The following is a 20,221-nucleotide window of genomic DNA, read 5'->3' as shown; positions in this document are numbered from 1 at the left end:
CTGATAAACCCTCTTTTTTAGCCCCCTCTCTTTTCTCTGCCATTTCACACCTTTTTCCATCAAAAACCCTAATTCCTCTTACGCATACAAACAATCACTAAAACCTTCAAAATCTTGTATACATGAGTTCCTATACGAATACGCCTAATTTGGATCACCTCCTTCTCCAAACCCTAATGGGCAGGCTCCAAATCCGCCCTCCGAATCCTCTTCAACCCCAATTATCACCGTCTTTTAATAAAACCCTAGAAGATCTCCTTATGGACACCATAAACAACATCTCAGATGCTGAAGATGATCAAGACGATGACGACGATGATGATGAAAACAACAGGAGGAGCAAAACTCGGCTGGCCAAAGAAGAATCGAAGCTGGAAAAGGAGGTGATCAAGATTATTCTTAGTGGAAACACGGAAGAAGCCCTAAAACCCAATTCGGGTCAGGCGGTAACGATCGGAGAACACCATATTTGTGTTGGGTATCATATGGAAGCCGGGTCGGAGTATCGGGTCTGGGAATGGCATGGTCATATCATGTTGTTTGATGATGAGAATGGGTATGATCCAGAGTATATTTATGGGAATTATTTCGAGAGGTTGAGAGTTGTGCCTGAGAAGATGAAGGAGGAGGAGGCGGTGATGAAGGAGGAAGAGAAACCCATGAATTCTGGTTTGAAGGATCTGATTGGATCAAGTGAGGACGGTGGATCGGGTCGGATTCTCCATCGCAACATGAATACTGGATCCTCCAGGTTTATCTTACAACCCCACACCACACTCTTACTCAAGTAAATCTTAGGGCATATTTGTTGGCTGTTTAATGGGACTCAACTTATTTGGTCAAAGTCAATTATACAAGATTGTTTGACAGTGGTTTCATTTGTTAAGTATGCTTCGTAGAGAGTTAGCTTTACGTAGAAAGCCAAGTTTTTTCCAAACTTGTTCCCGGTACACGTTCGTTCCATTATGAAAAATCCGTCTTAAACAAAAACCTTCCGTCCGAATACAAATTAATCCATACAGACAACTTAATCCCTACGTGACTCAATGGAAAACCAACCAAACATCCCCTTGCTTGCCTTTTTATTGCAAACAAATCATCGGTTCTGAAAACATCATAGAAGAGATTTAGAGTTGTTGGTAGCAAAACATAATGTGTGAACGGATCGTGGTTGAGATGCCATCGATTAAACGTATGAACAATTTACCATATGTATATGTGCTTACTAGGTATAAATATTGGCAATATCATGCAATAGTTTCTTGTTACGGTATTTCTTAATAGCAAGGATCTAGTAGTCCATTGTTCAATAGTCTCGTGACTTCATATTCAACTTAAAATCATGGTGGAAGCTATTGGTAACCCACAACTTCGAACTAAGGATCTCACTGAGCTACTTTTCTTATACATGTGGGACGGATTGTTACATGTCTGCAATTCAATGGAACCATCTTATTATTACAATTGGTACAAAGTGTGTTATTTTCATGCTTATTTGGATGATAACTTGCATCCTAACATTTTATACAATTGACAGAGTTTAGTCGAGCAGCGTGTATCAACGGGAATTCCCTTTTGGGTTTGGGGTTGGAATAAGACGTTCCCATGAAGCATGTAGGATCAAGATCTTGATACCATTTTGGTTTCCTAATGCTGAAAAGAGTGGTATTTTATGGATTGGTTTTGGGTTTTTTGTGACGAAAATCCAGAAGAGTGTAGAGGTTTGATTGTAAGAAATACAGTTGCTGCTTCTTCTGATTCAAACCCATCATTCCATGAATAATGGAACTTGGCGTACTTATTGTTATTGTTCATATATGTAACTTGCAATAGTAATAAGAATTGGGTGGTCTTTAAAGATCCAAGATACTATTTGTGTTCATTTTATATTGATAGACAATTTAGGGGTCGTTAACCAAATTCCTAATAGATCGTTGATATCGAGTAGTTGGATCATAGTCTCTTACAAGTCCTTTTCCGTGCAATCATAAACCTTAAACATGATATTATTACCTGCAATCTCAAAATGTCTCATAATTTGAACAAAATGACAAGTTCTTCATATATATATATATATATAATATATATATATATATAATATATATATATATATAATTTGAAGTTTATACAAAACCAGTATTAATCTATACCAATCAAGTTGGTAGCAAGTATAATTGGTTGGTATCTTGTGTTGAATTTTACATATCAAGTAGGTACAAAGTATTGGTAAAAAAAATTATTGATACCATATACCAAGTCCACCCTACATACCAACGATCTATTTATATTGTCAAAACACTTGCCTGATATGTGCATCTGGTAATCATATGTTTGTTAGGTACATTTCTAATTCCCTATCATCCATCCGGTTATCTCAACTCATCACTAAGGTGTACATAAAAGAGAGCTTAATGAAAAGGATTCGATTCTGAACAATACAGTTATCTTACACTCACGAAAATCAATCCATAACCGATTAAACCCAACTTATACAACTTTTCCACCACAATATCTACAAAACCAACAAAGCTCTTTTAAAGGATCCTGTGTTGTCACCGTGAAAAGCTAGCTAGGTGGCCTCCGCAATTGACGAGAGGTGCAAACTCGAGCCATACGGATTGGGAAAACTACTACCACAGAAAAGGTCAAGGTCTAGATGGAAGTCCACTGCAGAAACAAATATTACTTCCTCTTTCTGCTCACTATAACAATTCAAAGAATTCCGACCGCCTCTTTTACGACTTTGCTTCTTCTCTTTTCCTTTACTTTCTCTACTCCCCTTCTTCTTCGACTTCTTCTTACCATTATGCTTACGACTACTACCCCTGTTGCTCACCACTGATGTGGGTACCGGGTCGTACACGTCTGGGGCCCACTTCACGCTCAGCTTCTTTAGTGGTGGACCCACTCCACCTTTCTCATGGCTACCTTTCATCGCAGATACAAGCTTCAAAGGCTTCTGTAACAATTTACAACACAAATTACTTTTTCAATGTGTCATAGCATGCATTTGGTTCTATTTAGAAACATTAAAGTCCATCAGTACACCTGCTTGTATGCCTCTAAAACATGGTAAAAGTCCGACTTTAGGTTATTATTTAGATATGGCCCATTGGTAAAGTCAAGTTTTGCCATTTTTATACCTGCAAATCATATGTACATATACACTACACACAATTGGGTATTTACACAACTATTCTATTACAAATCGTATTTTATGGTCATGCTCACTAGTAACATTCATAGTGATACGCCAAGGTCCCATAGTCACAGTTTAAGAAGGAACTGTTGAGTTGTCGAATGCAAAACCTAAAAGGCAGAAGTACTGAAGTAGAACCAAAATGGATAACAATTATCAGTTTCAAGTTTATTCAGAATCAGCAGCGAGTGTGAATCGAATGGGTATGGCAATATTGCAGTTTACGGAAAAGCAAGGCAAGATGAACTAAATATCCAAGGACAAATGAAGTCGATACTTACAGGTAGAGATATAGCACTTGAGCAGGGAGGATTAATAGATTTAGCAGTATCATGTGTTGAGACTCCACTAGTTGTATAATCAGTGTCATTTTTCATTTTCCCCTTACGTGCCCCTCCAACAGATGCTGCAACAGAGGACAAGGTCTTGCTTGAACAAGGAAATATAGCACATTTGCTTAAAAGCTTCTTATGATCCTCGGTAATCATTTCGCTTTGATGAGCCTCTCCACACTCATTTTTCATCTGAAACACACCTTTCTTATGGGGTGGTATGGAGCCCAAAACACCATCATCATCTTGGATATTCAAAAACTTGGTTGCTCCATATGCAAGTTCATCCACAGAAAAATCTCCCATGACTCCATAAGTGGACCCAAGTGTATCCAAATGGATCCCATGAAGGCGGTTAATATCATCAGGGGAGAAACCAATGCGGGAGCAAATGTCCATTTGCATTTAAAAAAAAAGGAACTGCAAAAGAAATGTATTAGATGTGAATCCATAGTAGACTGGATGCAGTGCAAAAGGTCCAAAAGGAAAGCCAAAAAATTACACTCCTTCCTTACTTAAATGTCTGAATTTCTCTGCAACTAGTTTGAAAGTATCAAGTATAATATAAGAGCAAGAGGTTAATCATCTACTTAGACTAAAGCAAGCTAAATACCTTGTTTGGAACTGGTCTTCAAACCAACAACCTCCTTAATCTTAAGGAACCCAAACACTAAATTAAAATGTTGGACTAAGGATCCGCCATTTGGACTTATCTACGAGCATATCAGTGCACAAGCTGTACAAACAGCATAAGCAAGCTAATACAGCTCAGGCATACACCAATGTTGGCAATGGAAATTCAATGCGCTACACTGGCAGAGCACATTAGAGAAACAATCCAATTGCCTCGCGAATCCATTAGTATGCTTTCACTTTGAATTATGTACACCCACAACTCTCACATGTGAACTCAGGTGACGATAGAAAATTAGAAAAATCACTGGTGAAGTATAAAGAGTATCATAAAAAAAACAAGAATATCTAGTCATACATATTTAAATTTAGAATAATGATATATTTCTAAGTAAGATTCTAGCAACATAGAGGCCAGTGTTGAGCCATTTATCATCAAGCCATCATCCCATAATATGGTGAATTTAGTCTACTTGGAAACAAAGGTGTTGTATATTTTCAATGCAAGTAATAACAGTGTGAACTAAGACATGAATACAATTATTCAAGTTCGAATACATTTAGGGTTGATGAGAGAAGAAGAAAAAGAGAGAAACAAGACATATAACAAAAAGTATACGTCGATCTTCATCGGTTCTTTGATCTTGGGTCCTGCAGAAGCTTCCATTTCAATTGGTAAAAGTTTACTTCGATTTGTATGCATCTGCAAGACTCAACATATCTATGGACAAACTCAATTTAAACTTGTGAAAGGAAGAAACACATATGAACTTAGAAGTTGAAATATAATGGAAAAAACAAAGATCGCACTTGAGACGGTAAGAAGTACATGTTAACATAAGCAGCAACCGGAAATATCATTGGTGAAGTATAGAAGGTAAAAAGCAAATACTATGTTATGCATATTCTAATCATGGTTGTCACTGTCGTGCCATGGCAACATCCTAGCAGTCAGCAACGACTCTGGCAATCAATAGCCTTGGTAACCTGTGGCAAGCCCACCATCTTGCACCTGGTGGTGCCATCAAAACTTTATGTTGTATATCATCTCGCCTATACAATACCATGGGTAAAGAAAACCCAAGTGATGTAATAAAGCATCAGATGAAAGTTGGGATAAAAGTACATCTTACAAAGATATCTCCAAGTCTAATTTGCAACACAGAGGCTGACATCCGACTGTGTCAACTATTATATACTGAAATACTCCGAATCAACTGGATGAGATTCGAGCCCCAAAAGTGTATTGGAATATGACCACTGCTCTGAGAGGCTTGCGACAAAAGGGGCCATGATGCACCATGGCCTAAGGCTTGCATCTCACACCATGGCCACGGTTTTTTAACATGATATTTGATTTTTCATCTTAGCTTTTAAATGTGTTATTTGTTAGTTTTTTATATATATCGTAATTTAAATTGTTTATTATTATTGACTTATTGAGTAGTAGTAGAAAGCATACGTTTATATATATGATACAAGGATTTGCCTAAGTCACACCTTGAAAAACCGCATGGCTTCGCCATGGCTCTTAAGGCTTGAGGCATGGCTTCGCCGCCACACCCTCACACCATTTAGGACCTTGAATATGACATACTACGGATTTCTCAATCCAAATATGACTGTGCTCCTGATCAAGATAGAAGTAAACAATGAAATAGCCTGCTACCATATATCTCCATCGGAGTTCGCTCATGATCACAAGAATCATTATTCTATATGCAGATTGATTACCAAATCTGTTGAGCAATCACTTATAAAATGAGAACACAAGTACTCACAATAAATAAAATAGAACTAAATTATCTTTCTGGCACTGTAAATTGTGGATCCAATGCGGCTATGCAGAAATACAACATCTGCAGTGCACTATCATAACTTTTTTGATTCAATTCATGAATGATAAATCCAAAGAGAATTTCTAAAAACAGAGTATGTCTACACGTGCAACATAATGTTACCTTCTTCCGCCAAATAAGAGAATAGAAAGGTCCAAACAAACTTCTGCTCAAACGTGGAACCAAACAATCCCGGATGTCAAAGTGGGTTTCCAATCAAACGATTGAGTAGATTCGCCGTGTGAAAACAAAATTATGATGACAACGAAGAAAAACCGGGAGATAAAGAAGGAAGAAAAAACCGACAAGAGTAATTATAGACGCTAAGGATGAGGGTGATTGTTAACTAAGATTACCACGACGGTCACCTTTCTCAAGACGATGTCTCAAACGATGAGAAGACGAACAACCGCCATTGAAGGAGGTACCATAAGGCCGGGTAAGCAATTCGAGTGAAGGCACCGAATGCATTGTCCGATGCTCTTCAAACCCTAATTTCCTCAAAAATCAACCACTAAGCCCTAAAATGGTCGATTCGATCGCCGATTCGACTTGAATCGAAGAGGATCAAACACATTCAAACGGAGATGAGACACATGACTCTGATTGATTAAAGATCTGCTTACATAAATTTGAAGATCGAGATGCGAGGTTCGAAGAACATAGCTATGAATAGAAAGAGACCCGTAATGGCGAATAATGGCTTTATCCAAACTCAGAAAGGGGGAAGGATATTTGTGCGTAGAGGATAAAGAAGGGACAGGGGACGTGAATATTTATAGGAATAATTTCCAATTACACCCCTCAAATTATGGACTATTTGCATCTTGTACCTAAAAAATATTAGGATGTGCAAATACATCCTATAACAGAGGAAGGGGTCGTTTACTTAAACGCTTACCGTTAGGAACCAACACTACAATTTATTTTACTGGGTAAAATTGTAGTACATTAAAATGGTAGTGTACGCAACAATTTACCTGGTAAGCACTTACCCGGGTAAAAGTTGTCACGCTCACTTACCGAGTAAGACTCTCCATCTTTATCATTGTTCTTACTGGGTAAGATTTTTTACCCTTGTCATATTCATCAAATAAGAAAAATTACTCGGCAAACACTTACCATGTAAGCGTTTACTAAACGGTCCCGAATTTGCATATGTCACTCTCTAATTTTCTAAGGATAATGTTTTTCCTTATTTAAGCTCATTTTGACACTTATAATGGCTTTTGTCATTTAGGCTAATCCTTTCGTATTCTACTTAGTTTTGTCTATTTTTTAATACGACTGCAAATCTGTAATCCCATCTTCTTAGGCTATGTTTGATAAACATAAGTTAACTTATTGAAACGTTGTTTAAAGTAACGTTTTATGAGCTTTTCGACACTTACCAATTATAATTCTGATTAATATTGGTTGTTATTTATTACTCCTAACTATTAATTAATATTATAACTAATTTTAAGTATACATTATACATCAATATTAACTATTGATTATTTAGAATTATTATTAATCATATCAATTATTTTTATTTTATTATTTTTTATTATTATTCAATATATTTAGTTATCAAAAATTAATATAATAATTCTAAAAAAATATGTAAATTGTGTTGATATTTATGCCTACTTCACCGCAACTACCATGATTATAGTTGGCATGTAGAAACTAAAAATTGAAATTATACTTAATTTGTTTCATATGTAATATAATCATGGTAAATGATTTTAATAAAATATTTAATTTAATTATGAATTATATTTTTTATAAGTTATTAATTAATTAAGATATGTGAGGTTGATCAATTTTATTTTTATTCATATTATATGTAATKGTTATTTAAAATCATAAATTAATGTAGATTTTTTCTAAATTTTATTTTAACAAATGCAAATTTTATAATATATATATATATATATATAATCATTTTGAAATATTTTAATTAATGTATTATATTATTTCATTTTATTTTCTATCTTGTTTGTATTAATTAGCATATTATATTATTAGGGATTTGTTTTAATCATAATATGAAAGGTTGTAATTAACTAATTCTTCAAAATGTCATTTTTAGTCGTTTTCTATTTTTCATCTAGCTTATCAGTTAATCTTTGTCAAACTTTTGATATGTACATCAGCTAGTTTCTAAAGCAAGTTCCATGAGGGTCTTGGGGCGGGTGAGGTGTTGCTAGAGGTTGTCCACCGTCTATGTCTGTGTGTGTCGTGTGTAAGTGTGAGTCTGTAGGATTTTATGCTCGCGTCACAACGACACTGCTAAGATCGCATTATCCTATTGGGTCACACGCTAGAAAAACGAGAAGATAAGATATTTTTGTTTTTCCCTTGTGAGGGACGGTTTCAACGGATGGTTATATTCTTTTTAATGGACTTAAGGCTGATTATATTTGTCTTTAATAGCATCTCGAGTTTCATTACTAGTCCCTAGTCCATTTGGCGTTCTTACGGTTTATATCGTATTTTACATGTTTGTAGTTAAACGATCTACTGTTCGGTCGTTGTTGTTTTTTTGTATATATGTTTTATACATATGAATGGACATGGTATAGTCATTTGGTTTGTTTGTTTTTTCCATGGGAAATTAAAATGTATGTTATCATGGGTTGTAATTTAATGTTTTAATTTACGACTCGCGCATCGTTCTTATTGTAATAGAATAGTCTTGTTAGCTTAGTTTTATTAGTTTGTAAAACGAAGACGCAAGATGGTGGGGAGGTTAAACCATACAACCTTGAAGACGGCGATTCGGTGGTCGTCAAGCCTGGTGGATCAAGTGGGAGCTCATAGGGTCTTAGTTTGTCACAGTTGTCATGTTGGCTCTTGACACCGCTTTAGGGATGACTATACCATTGTCTACGTGGTTGTGAGGTGGTGTTTATTTTTCTTGTGCTGGTTTACATTTTGTAACAAACAAAGACATTTACACGTGTCGATGTTCAAGCGAATGCAAATTCATTTGAGAAAGTATTTAATTAGGTGAGTCGATGATGCATAATCTAAAGGATCAGTTGATTGGTATCTGTTTCTCGATATTTTCTTGTTATTGTTTAAATCTTAGGGGTTGTTTACCTAAAATTTATAAAAGATTTCATCTGGATAGGAGGTTTAACTCAGTTAAGTGAACATCAAGTCATTTTACCTTACCGGATGAATATGGTAAGGATCAAGAATCTTATCCCAGTAAGAGTGAGATACATACCAAGAGTCTTACCCTGTAAGTGAATGCGACGACTCTTTCCACAATAAGCGCTTACCAGGTAAATTGTTGCATACGATACCGTCTTGGTGAACCAAAATCTTATCCAGTAAGTAAATGATAGTGTTAAATTTACTAATAAACGCTTATTGGGTAAGCGTTTGATAAACGACCCCTAAATGTTATGTAAAAAATGTTGTTTTTCAAGTTGATTCTATTTGACCTCTTCACCAGAGAAAGACGTGGCAATGGTTAAACGTTTTTACAAAATGCCCTATGAGCAAAAAGGGGCAATATAATAATGAGGTTTCAGATGTCATAACACCAATATCAGTTATAAACAAAAATTCTCGATACATCATCAACGATCAATCGAAGTTAAAGTCATTGATACATCGTTAATGCTCAACCGGTTACGTCTTGCATGCTCCATTTATAGCAAAAAGAAACAGTATTTTATTTAATATATGGTATTTTAATAGATAAAGTTTCAAATACTAACAATGTAATTCATACAAACCATACAAACCAATCACAACCGTCTATCTAGTCTAATGAATATATCGTTTCATAAATATTTCGAATTTTCCTAATATAAAACGTTAATTATATTGTGGACTATAATAACTTTACATAAATATTCAAATCATAATAAATAAACATTCATCATTTCCATAAACATCTCAATGAATTGATTTGTATGATTTATATAAAGGACATGACTTATATTTGAAACTTTCTTTATTTTGACAGTATAATTTATGTCAGACTGTCTAACATAAAATAGCCATTAGAGTTAAACAATAATTGTTTTACGAATTTTGGTCTTTGATACATTATTTTTTAAAAATTATACTGTATAGTATATGTTAGAACTGCTCTACCTGTCTCTTCGACATGATTTCTTTTTAATTTGCTTATTTTTTCAAGTATACATTATAGAAAAAAAGGGTAGGCTAAATGCACTGTATCTATCAATTTTCTCCTCACACATCAATATCATTATTTATTTTTATATTTTAATGCATAATTTGACCTAATTCCAACATTAATAGGTGTGCATCTAAATCATCTCCAATATAAGGTTATAATAAGCAAAAAATGTAACTTTTTAACCAACATTGTAGAAAGTTCTTAGAGCATCTTCAACAGATTCTTCAAAATGGAGATTGTGGAGATTTTTAAAAAATGCTCCAACAGATTTCTTAAAGCATTCTCCAAGATGGAGAAAATGTGAAAGAGATGATGAATTTTTTTTCAAATTTGAAGATTTTTCTAAAAATAATTACGTATGAGAGAGATGTTTTTTCATTCATTCTACGATCAATGAGCTTGTTCGAAATTAAATGTTTATCAGAGAAAAATTTAATTTTTACGAGTTGTATTAATATTTTAATAATATAATTAATTATGTAATCTCTAAAATATAGAATTTGTTGTAGAAGAAGGTAAATTTTGTTAGAAAATTTGACCTTTTACTTCTCTATTTTGGAGAATTTGTTGGAGACGCTATAAAAACCTCATCATCTTCAAGTTTTGTACAAAAGTCTTGATTCTTATCTTAAAGTTGATGTGAAATTTCTCCGTTACTTCCCGGTCTTGGCTTGGCTGGGCCCTTCACTTGTGGTCGACTTCTTTCTCTTTCTCTTTCTCTCTCTCCCTCTTCCTCTCTCTCTTCTTCTCTTTCCCTCTTTCTCTTCCCTCTTCTATTCTTCTCTCTTTCTTCTTTCTCTCCTTTTCCCTCTTTTCTCGTCTTTCTTCTTCTGTGTTCCCTCTTTCTTTTCCCTCGGGGTGCCTTGGATTCTGGTAGTTGAGGTTTCCTTCTACCCGAACGCTTCATTGTTGCTTTTTAGTGTTTTTTCTTGATCTGGAGGGGTCTCCCCCTCCCTATAAAAAAGTTGATGTGAAATGACAATTTACTATTTTTTTTTATATTTCATGACTTTTATACATAATATATAATAATTAATATGTATCTATTTAATGTGTCGTTCCTGAGTTTTTTGATGCCATGTGCGAAGATCCTAAAAAATACCCTTGTGCTTTTTTTTAAGCAAATGAAACGACGAAAGATACGATTTTACTAAAGGGTTTCGAACATATTCAAACTAAATTTCAACCTTACGTCAAATTTTATTAATTAACATGAAAAATACAAAGGGGGATATGAAAACCAAAACCCTAAATTACAAAATATAAATATATTACCTAAAACGATTTCTTCGTGCACTTCTTGAAGCAAATATATCAATTACTTTTCCATATTCAACATTTAGCAAGTCAGCAATCATTACCATAAGATGATAAGAGAGCTTGTATCAATTGGAAATACAATGAATTCATAATGTCAAAATTAATAAATTAAATGTTATTATGTTAGAATTTAGAAACAAAATCATACATTGGTTTCAAAAACAATGAAATCGACTTTCACAGTTCCACTTCCAGTTTCAGAATCCAGATTTGAAGGAATACAATGCATTCGGCTGTATCTAGATTTAAAGGATTGAGATTTCATTGTTTAATCGACAATCGTGTATTCGAGTATATATATATAGTCGGCGCAATCGGCAATGCATCGATTGATCTTCAAGATCGATCCATCGTCGCATGGACAGTCGTTAGACTCGTCACTGTTAATCGTATTCCTCTGGAACTAAAACGTCATCGTTGAAAATCAAAAAACTCAAACACTCAAAAAACAATAGAAATCGTCAATTTCAAATCGCCAAAACCAATCATCTTGTGAACTGTGATGCGTCTATCCTATTGTCATCGATTCAAGTCATTGGGTTTGTTATTAATAGATCTGGTAAGTTGGCCCTCTGTTTATAATTAAAGCCTAAGTTTCAAATTATTAAATCTCCAAACCCAAAACTAATATTATATAAAAATTTGATGTCCTTTTGAGCTTTGATGCACTGTACAATCGCACGGGCTGCACGTGGCTAAGGCCGGGCCTATATTTATGAATTATATGCATTATTAATTTAGTAAATTGAAAATGAAATCGATATGAAAAATACAAAAAGTTGGGGGTTTTATAAAAATAAAAAAAAAAACGTCCATCATTGTAACGTCAACAATAAAAGTATTATGTCAAAATCTGATTTCAAAACCAATAATACAATTTGACTATTCGGGTCAAGTCAGATGCACCCGTGACCCGGCCTATTGCAGATCTAATCTGATTTTACCTAAGACAATAGAAACTTCACATGCCTCTCTCTGATTGGTTAAATCCCAATGACACGGATCACTTAATACCACTACCGCTCGATTGAACCCAATCCAACGGCCACAACACAAAAACCACTAGGATCGCCAAAACAAAGAAAACCGTATAAATCAACCCTCAGGCCCTTTCCTATCTTCACGCTCTCTCTTACCTTCAGACAAAGAATCTCCGGAAAAGCTAATAATTTATCCATTTATTCCATAGTCTCTTTACAAGTCGTCGGCCGTTGAAATGGAGACCGGTGGGAAGTTGAAAAAGGGTGCTGCCGGAAGGAAGGCCGGTGGTCCCAAGAAGAAGCCAGTTACCCGGTCCGTTAAGGCCGGTCTACAGTTTCCCGTCGGTAGGATCGGTCGGTACCTGAAGAAAGGTCGGTATTCCAAGCGTGTGGGTACCGGTGCACCGGTTTACCTCGCCGCCGTTCTCGAGTACCTTGCTGCTGAGGTATTCCCAAAATTTAGGGTTTTATTATGGTACTTGTTGATTTTGGCTTTTATCCGATGCATAGGATTTAATGATTCAAATCGATTATGAACTTGATGTTGATGTTTGTTTTTTAATAGAAAATGCGGATTAGTCTCATTGATTTTGTGAATCTAAGGCCAGTGATCTATAATTGCGAGTGATTTTAGGTTAAAAAGTGAAATCAAGCTCAATTAGGTTAGAAGATTTGATGGAACATTTTAGGGGTTAATTTTGATGTTTTTGAATCAATTACATGAGTTTGTTCATCAAATTATCACTTAAATCACATGACAATTTCGGTTTCCAATTAGGTTAGAAGATTTGATGAAACGTTTTAGGGGTTAATTCTGCTATTTCTGAATCAACTACATGAGTTTGTTCATCAAACTATCACTTAAATCACATGATAATCTTGATTTCCAATTAGGTCAGAAAATTTGATGAAACGTTTTAGGGTTAATTCTGCTATTTCTGAATCAACTACATGAGTTTGTTCATCAAACTATCACTCAAACCACATGATAATCTTGGTTTCTGAGAATCAGTTCTTGATGTTTTTGTTCATGGTGTGATTTTGGAATTGGGATTCAGGTGTTGGAGTTGGCTGGAAATGCTGCTAGAGACAACAAGAAGAACAGAATCATACCCAGACATGTTTTGTTGGCTGTAAGAAATGATGACGAGCTTGGAAAGCTTCTTGCTGGTGTGACAATTGCTCATGGTGGTGTTCTTCCAAACATCAATCCAGTTCTTTTGCCAAAGAAGTCTCATGATAAAGCTACAAAGGAACCTGCAAAATCTCCTTCCAAATCAACCAAGTCCCCAAAGAAAGCTTAGTTGTTGAAGAACCTCTCTATCATCCTCTCATTGTATCTATCTATTCACCTTTTTTTGGTGATGTAGGGATAATTTAAATGTTATGGTGTTTTTAGGGGAGATTTAGAAGTCATGTACTCTGATCTGTTTATGTTTAGGACCTTAGGTGTGAAGAAGAAGAAGAATCTCTCTTTTTCTAAATGGAAGTTGTTATTTTTATGAATCTTTTTAGATGGGTGTTACATTTGTATAAGAAAATTGTTAAAAGATTCTTGGATATTGGTGACACTGAGAATGGTTGTGTTTCATGGGTCTTTATTGTTCTGTGGCTATTGTTATCTAGATAGAGGTGAGTCTGAATTCTTTCAGATTCTATCCTTCATTTTACAGAAAATCACATTAAGTATGGGATTTGACTAGGGGTGCATAAAAACCTGGTAAACTCAAGAGTTAATTTACTATTTTCCTCATATAAATTGACCTCATAACTATTTTTTTTATGGGTTTTATTTTTATCCAGATGTCACTTTTTGCATATTGCAGACTTGGCTATAGATTAAAAATTCAACACAAATATGCAATTGTGACATAAACTGGTTGAATTTGACACTTTTTGTCTTTTAGCTAGGTCCACATTTGGTATTGTGGATGTAGTAATGTTTGGGTCGACATGAGAGAGAAATAGTTAGGAGGTCAATTTGAACGAAGGAAATGGTCATTTGAGCTAATTTCTCAATGTCACAACCTTAAGCCATTTGATGTTTCATCGAGTTGTAAAATATTTAAATTGGAAATATTATATTGGAATTGAGTTAGGGCTATTTGAGCCTAATACCTTTCTATTTCATGTATTTAATATGATTGCTAGCAAATCTTTTCCAGTCTAGAGATTGAATTCCCACTTGGACCTGTAGTGAGAACCCGATCTCCAAAAACTAATTGACAAGGTTCCATTGATAATGATAATGACTTTGCAAGGTTCTAGGAGGCTACTATATGGTGTCAAACTAAGTTCTATAAAAAGTGTTCGGATCAGCTTATGGGGTACCAAAACATAATAAGCTCTGATAAATATTTCTCTTCTTTTTTCATCCAAACACTAAAAACTCTTTATTACTGATACCATCCCTGAATAAGTTAATAAGTTACAAGGGAGTAACTTATCAAAACCTCTTTATTAACAGTGGCAAACCGGCATAAGTATTTTTTTTGTTTTTTCCATCCAAACACTAAAAACTCCTTATTACCATAAAACACTGAAATAAGTTAATAAATACCTTAAATAAGCAATCCCAAACACCCCCCAAGTCCTTTATTAATATGTATACCAAGACTATCACACCATCACCCTCTTTATACACAGATACTTTACATCTCTTTCTCCATCTCTATGTAACTCCTTTGTATGTATGTTTAGTAGAAGTGATTGTATATATGCAAATTAAAAAATAATAGATGAATATGATCTACTTAAGGAGTATAGATAAGTTGTACCAATTGATTGATGATGAATAAATGCATTGAATAGAGAAAACGCCATAATCAAGGTAGCAAACCAAACGAGAATATTTTGATGTACTAAAGTTTCATCTCAACCAAGTTGACCAACCTAATCCGTATGGTTCGAGTTGGATTGGGTTGAGATTTTCCAAATCGCAAATATTGGTTGAGTTGTTTAAATGCATTCAACACAGACAACCCAACCACGTTCACCCTTAGATCTTGCATCATCAATTGTCGATTTTKGAGAAGGGGGGGGGGGGGTTGGTAATGAGCACCTAAATCAGATCAAGGACCCTAGGTGGGGATTCAACAAAAGCACAAAATAACATTCCCCATGATCAGGAACCCCATTTAAACAAAAACCAGATACCAAGGGAATCAAATTCACAGGATACAGGTCTGGGGATGTAATTTTGTAGATGATTATGCTTTCATTGTTAAAAATGCAAACAGAAAGATAGTGATGTCGAACACTACCTTTGTCTGTTCCACCATGCACCAGCTTTGTTCCCTAGTGAATAAGAAATAGACTTGTCTGCATTCTGCAACATGATGCAATTTTGATATCCACTTGAACAGGTATAATATGGCTATGGCACCAATATTAATGACAAATATGAGTCATGTATAACTTTACCAGGATTGACGACCTGACTGAAGCAGTAATGCTATGACCCAAGTAACAGAGAGTTATGATGGTTTTAATTTGACATGAGTAGTTTAGTAATTTGTGTATCTTGTCTCATGTCACTGATTTTTGTTCCCCCTATTTTTGTAGGGGAAAAAAACTGGGTTTTTTGCTGTGTGTTGTCTCAATCTAATCGTCGCGTCAAACATGGGACGAGAAGTTTTCCTTTTATCCTGTGCCGCATACCAAACATGCACTAAAAGGAATACAGATCCACATACAGTTGTATTGTGGACAGGACATCCAGGGCCGTTGGGTGACACATCCAATGCCCAGGATGAACTTAACCCTTCTGGAATAAAGAAGGCAGGCCAGCCCTATCCATACATGACGAAGGTGGATGAATTCACCCTCATCATTTTGACCCTGGATGCATTGTCCATAATCCCATCCAATGATTGCTACTAGTCTAAAAAGATCAATCCATAAAATGTATTGTTTTCTATAATTGAACTAACCTCCATCATTACTCATCTTTCTGAAACCCAACTTATTTCGTCTGGATTGATTCAACATCACAGTGGTGATTGTAGAACCAGGTCATCAAATTTGGTGGAAAGATGCACAGGGATGTATCATCAAACAAGAAATATTCATGAAGCTTTATCAGTAACATTTCACTAATTAATATATAAGGAAGGCACGTATGGAAGTAATGGCGCTGAAGCTAAAGAAGGTTGAACAAAAAATTTGCCAACAGCTTAGATTATAGTTGTGCATTATATCTGGGAGCACCCAAAAGATTTTCAGAAAAACTAAAGAAACATACAATGCTCGTAAGAAGAACTACAAATATGAAAGCAAGAGTCATCTTGAAACTTATGAAGCGGACTTATCTCAACTAGGTTGACATGTTTGGAGCGTAAAGCCGTCTTCAGTATCAGTATCTATGCAGCAATTCATTTTGTGAACGTTTAGATGAATCGCAATTCATCACCATCTTCCCGGGTTTCATTTGATGGGTGGCTAATATATAAGTTACAGGTGCACGATCTGCTGTAAACTTCTCACCACTTTTCTCTTTGTTCATTGCTTTCAGCTTCGGCTTTGACTTGTTAAGCTCGGCTACTCCACCAAGCCCTAACATTTCTTGATGCCTAAGACTCTGCCAAGAAACAGCTGCTTTACGTTTCAACTTATGTCCCCAGACAATGCTATCTTTGTCCCACTTTTTGATCTCATCAAGAGACAAACTTTCATTTTCTTTAACATCATCTTTCATTCTTGGAACAAAAAAATCAGGCTTTGCCCCAGCTACTGCCATCCTTGGCAAACCCAGCGCGCTAACAAAGGAATAAGGTGCATTAGCTCCCTTCACTTTTGAAGAAGAAAAGGCAGATAAAAAGATATCATTCACACTTGTCATTTTGCTTCCTATGGCTGTGATTTTACTAGTAAAGGGGATCTTTGACCCTGGAACCACACCTTTAGGAAGACCAACCACTACATGATCAACCTTAGATCCAGAATGACTTACCTTTCTATCTTCCAGCATACCAGGCAGGGAAGAGAACGAAAAAGGACCTTTAATGGTCATGTTAGGTAAGATCTTATGTGATGGAGCAAAATCTTGTACTACATTGGCTTTCCTCTGGCGGCTAACCTCTGCACCCTCCACCCATCGTACTACAGCAATTCGAGAAGTACGATTTGGGTCATATTCGATCCTTTCCACAACACCCACAGATGAAGTGTTACGCTTTAGATCAATTGTTCGCTGTGATCGCTTTGCTCCACCTCCACGGTGGAATATCGTTATACGACCCGCAGAGTTCCTGCCAGCAGATTTTCCTTTACCCAAGACGAATTGTCTAAGTGGCCTATCAGAGCTGACACTTTGCGTTTGAGCACCTGTACCAATACCATCTTCTTATGATTTCGTTTGCTTAAAAAGATCTCCAATAACAGAGAACACTAATCTATCGATTAACGATTTTAATGTCATACAACTAAAATATAGAGTGATGAACAGAAATGTACACATTTCAACATCTTACCATAACTACCACATTCTACAATTCAAATTTTTGAGGAAGCTGAAAATGAGCAGCTGCTAGTTTCCTCTTCGCAGCCCATATCCTAATTCCTAGGTGAAGAATAGCCCATTTGATGTTTAAAGATGATAAAATTGGTGAAAATAGAAAACTACAAATTGGTGAAAAATGGCGATGGATGGTTACAAATTGGAGCTAAAATTGTCCTCGATGTATAGTCCTCAATGTCAATGCTGACGATTGGGCTTGTGTTCTGCTGGCATATACAGTTTCATCATTCCAATTTTTTATTCCAACCTAGTTCTTTGAAATGCATGGTTTTATTGACTTCATTGTGAAATAAAAACCGCCATTAATGTGGTTAACGACTTTTCTCCCCCAGAAGTATCAACCAGTATCAGTTCTAAATACACAAATTGCCATCTAGAACTAGTTGTTCATTTCCAACAAGAGGGGCAACATTCAAGCTGAGGGTACGAAAAATCACTAACTCCATGACTAAAAACAGGATCAAATTCAATACAAAATCCAACAAAATTGAGTTTAATCTTAATTCGAAGTCTCGAATCACAATCCCAGTTAGAAACACCACCATAATACCTTGTTAGATTTCAAAGGACGATACTTATCATACAAATGAGTTTACATACGTCAGTAAAAATATACATTCCGGCATCGATTTCAAAAATTCAAGAGCCTTTTTCTAAAATATATCATTGAACATTAAAATTTGAAATCAAAAGTTGAACAAGTAAAACTTACGGCTGATAGAGTGCTTGGATCTCATCTGATAGCTACTAATCCTTGAAGTAATCAAAGAAGAAGATCCGTTAACAAGGCGTCGACAATACGAGGAAAATGCCATTTTCGATTGCTCCAGTAGCAATTCAAAACGATGAAGTATGGATTGTTGTTTAGGGTTTTTTTGTTAAAACACAAGATCGTACCAAGCTTTTTACCTTTGTCCACCTTGCCATCAATAATTTACAATTTGCCTCCCAGGGATTACAGTCCCCTCCAATCTGGTCCCTCGATAATTTACTCCATTTTATTTCCATTTATTTTATATTTAAACCGATATCAGCATGTCAAGTATTTCTTCGACGTGAAAAATCAAAAGTCAAAACTTTGAACAACTTTTCTACTGAGGGGTGTTTGTGATTGATTATTTGAAACAACTTATCATTTTCTATAAAATTATTTATCAACTTATTATAAGTTATAAGGGTTTAACTTCTTTAAAAACTCTTTGTTACTGGTTTGACACCGGTATAAGTTGTTTATCCAAACACTCAAAAATGTTTGTTGTCGGTATCATACCGAAATAAATCAATAAGTTGTTTTTATAAGCAATCTCAAACACCATTTAATTATGTTATTAAAATATTTAATACAATTAATAAACTATTTTTTCACTCTCTTAGACATTTAGGGTTGTTTGGGATTGGTTATAAAAACAATTTATTGACTTATTCCGATGTTTCTATACTATATTATAAAGTATTTGACAAAAACTTTTAAAAACCATTTTTTATGCATGAAGTATTGTATATTTATGCATATTACTTAAAATTGAAGATTACAAGTAAATTATGCATAAGTACAACTTATTAAAACTCCATGTTTGAATTCGCGTAACTAACTACAGATAAACATAACCAATTATAGAATAAACATCTCATTTTAAAATATAAAAAATCTAAAATATAATTAGGATAATTATCGAATTCTAACAAAATAATTAATTATTATCTTTATAAGAAAATTATATTGTTAATCAAATATAAATTACTTCGTTATTAAACCTAAATTAAATTATAATAAAAAAAATTGAATTTAAAAATTACACAAAAAAAATGAATTTTAAATAGTTAATTTGATACTAATATCTATATATTTTTGTCAAATTTTTATGATATCTTTAAATTTATATTTTATTCAAAAATAAAAACATTATCGCGTTTTCAGAATCACATAAGACTATACTATAACATCAACTGAAATAAAAAAATAAAATGAAATATTAAAATCAAGATATATCTCGCTGCATTGCGCAAGTACCCTTCTAGTAATTTCTTAATAATTGTTGGAATAACAGATATTTTCTTCATCGAATCATTCTTATTCCTCACTCTCCTGTATCAAATTTACCATTTATTGTATTTAATTTGATCAACGTTCGATGAATCATATGGATAACATTATTATAAAAGTTATACATGTGATATGATTGTTTAATCTGTTTTTACCTAAGCAATCAAAATTCATTGTTTGGTTGGTTTCGATCTGATTTATATATTC

General features: G+C 34.6%; 4 protein-coding genes across 6 annotated transcripts; 2 read left to right on the top strand and 2 right to left on the bottom strand.

The window, feature by feature from the left end:
* The first annotated feature begins 41 nt into the window (after positions 1-41).
* Positions 42-1,929, top strand: LOC112521302. Its single transcript, XM_025130077.1, has 2 exons — positions 42-751; positions 1,538-1,929. Exons 1-2 carry the CDS (start codon positions 123-125, stop codon positions 1,542-1,544), a joined length of 636 nt encoding a protein of 211 aa, XP_024985845.1. The 5' UTR covers positions 42-122; the 3' UTR covers positions 1,545-1,929.
* Positions 1,930-2,424: 495 nt separating this feature from the next.
* Positions 2,425-6,735, bottom strand: LOC112521286. Of its 3 annotated transcripts, none has more exons than XM_025130053.1 (4): positions 6,126-6,735; positions 4,784-4,885; positions 3,481-3,951; positions 2,425-2,959 (listed from the first exon to the last, which is right to left on the bottom strand). In XM_025130053.1, exons 3-4 carry the CDS (start codon positions 3,934-3,936, stop codon positions 2,570-2,572), a joined length of 846 nt encoding a protein of 281 aa, XP_024985821.1. In that variant the 5' UTR covers positions 3,937-3,951; positions 4,784-4,885; positions 6,126-6,735; the 3' UTR covers positions 2,425-2,569. The 3 variants fall into 3 exon arrangements, with proteins under 3 accessions (XP_024985821.1, XP_024985822.1, XP_024985820.1); XM_025130054.1 differs by lacking the exon at positions 4,784-4,885 and having other exon boundaries at positions 3,481-3,605; positions 3,735-3,951; XM_025130052.1 differs by lacking the exon at positions 4,784-4,885.
* A 5,854-nt stretch (positions 6,736-12,589) lies between these two features.
* On the top strand, positions 12,590-14,043 carry LOC112521408 (histone H2A-like). The gene is made up of 2 exons (XM_025130252.1): positions 12,590-12,898; positions 13,511-14,043. The coding sequence occupies exons 1-2, from the start codon at positions 12,689-12,691 to the stop codon at positions 13,754-13,756; spliced, it is 456 nt and encodes a 151-aa protein (XP_024986020.1). The 5' UTR covers positions 12,590-12,688; the 3' UTR covers positions 13,757-14,043.
* Positions 14,044-16,603: 2,560 nt separating this feature from the next.
* Positions 16,604-18,865, bottom strand: LOC112521853 (60S ribosomal protein L2, mitochondrial-like). The gene is made up of 2 exons (XM_025130848.1): positions 18,683-18,865; positions 16,604-17,777 (listed from the first exon to the last, which is right to left on the bottom strand). The coding sequence occupies exons 1-2, from the start codon at positions 18,783-18,785 to the stop codon at positions 16,807-16,809; spliced, it is 1,074 nt and encodes a 357-aa protein (XP_024986616.1). The 5' UTR covers positions 18,786-18,865; the 3' UTR covers positions 16,604-16,806.
* Between the last annotated feature and the right edge of the window lie 1,356 nt (positions 18,866-20,221).

This window comes from Cynara cardunculus (assembly GCF_001531365.2).
Source record: "Cynara cardunculus var. scolymus isolate 2C chromosome LG 11, CcrdV1, whole genome shotgun sequence".
Classification (NCBI taxonomy): domain Eukaryota; kingdom Viridiplantae; phylum Streptophyta; class Magnoliopsida; order Asterales; family Asteraceae; genus Cynara; species Cynara cardunculus.
This window is presented reverse-complemented; position numbering and strand designations above follow the sequence as displayed.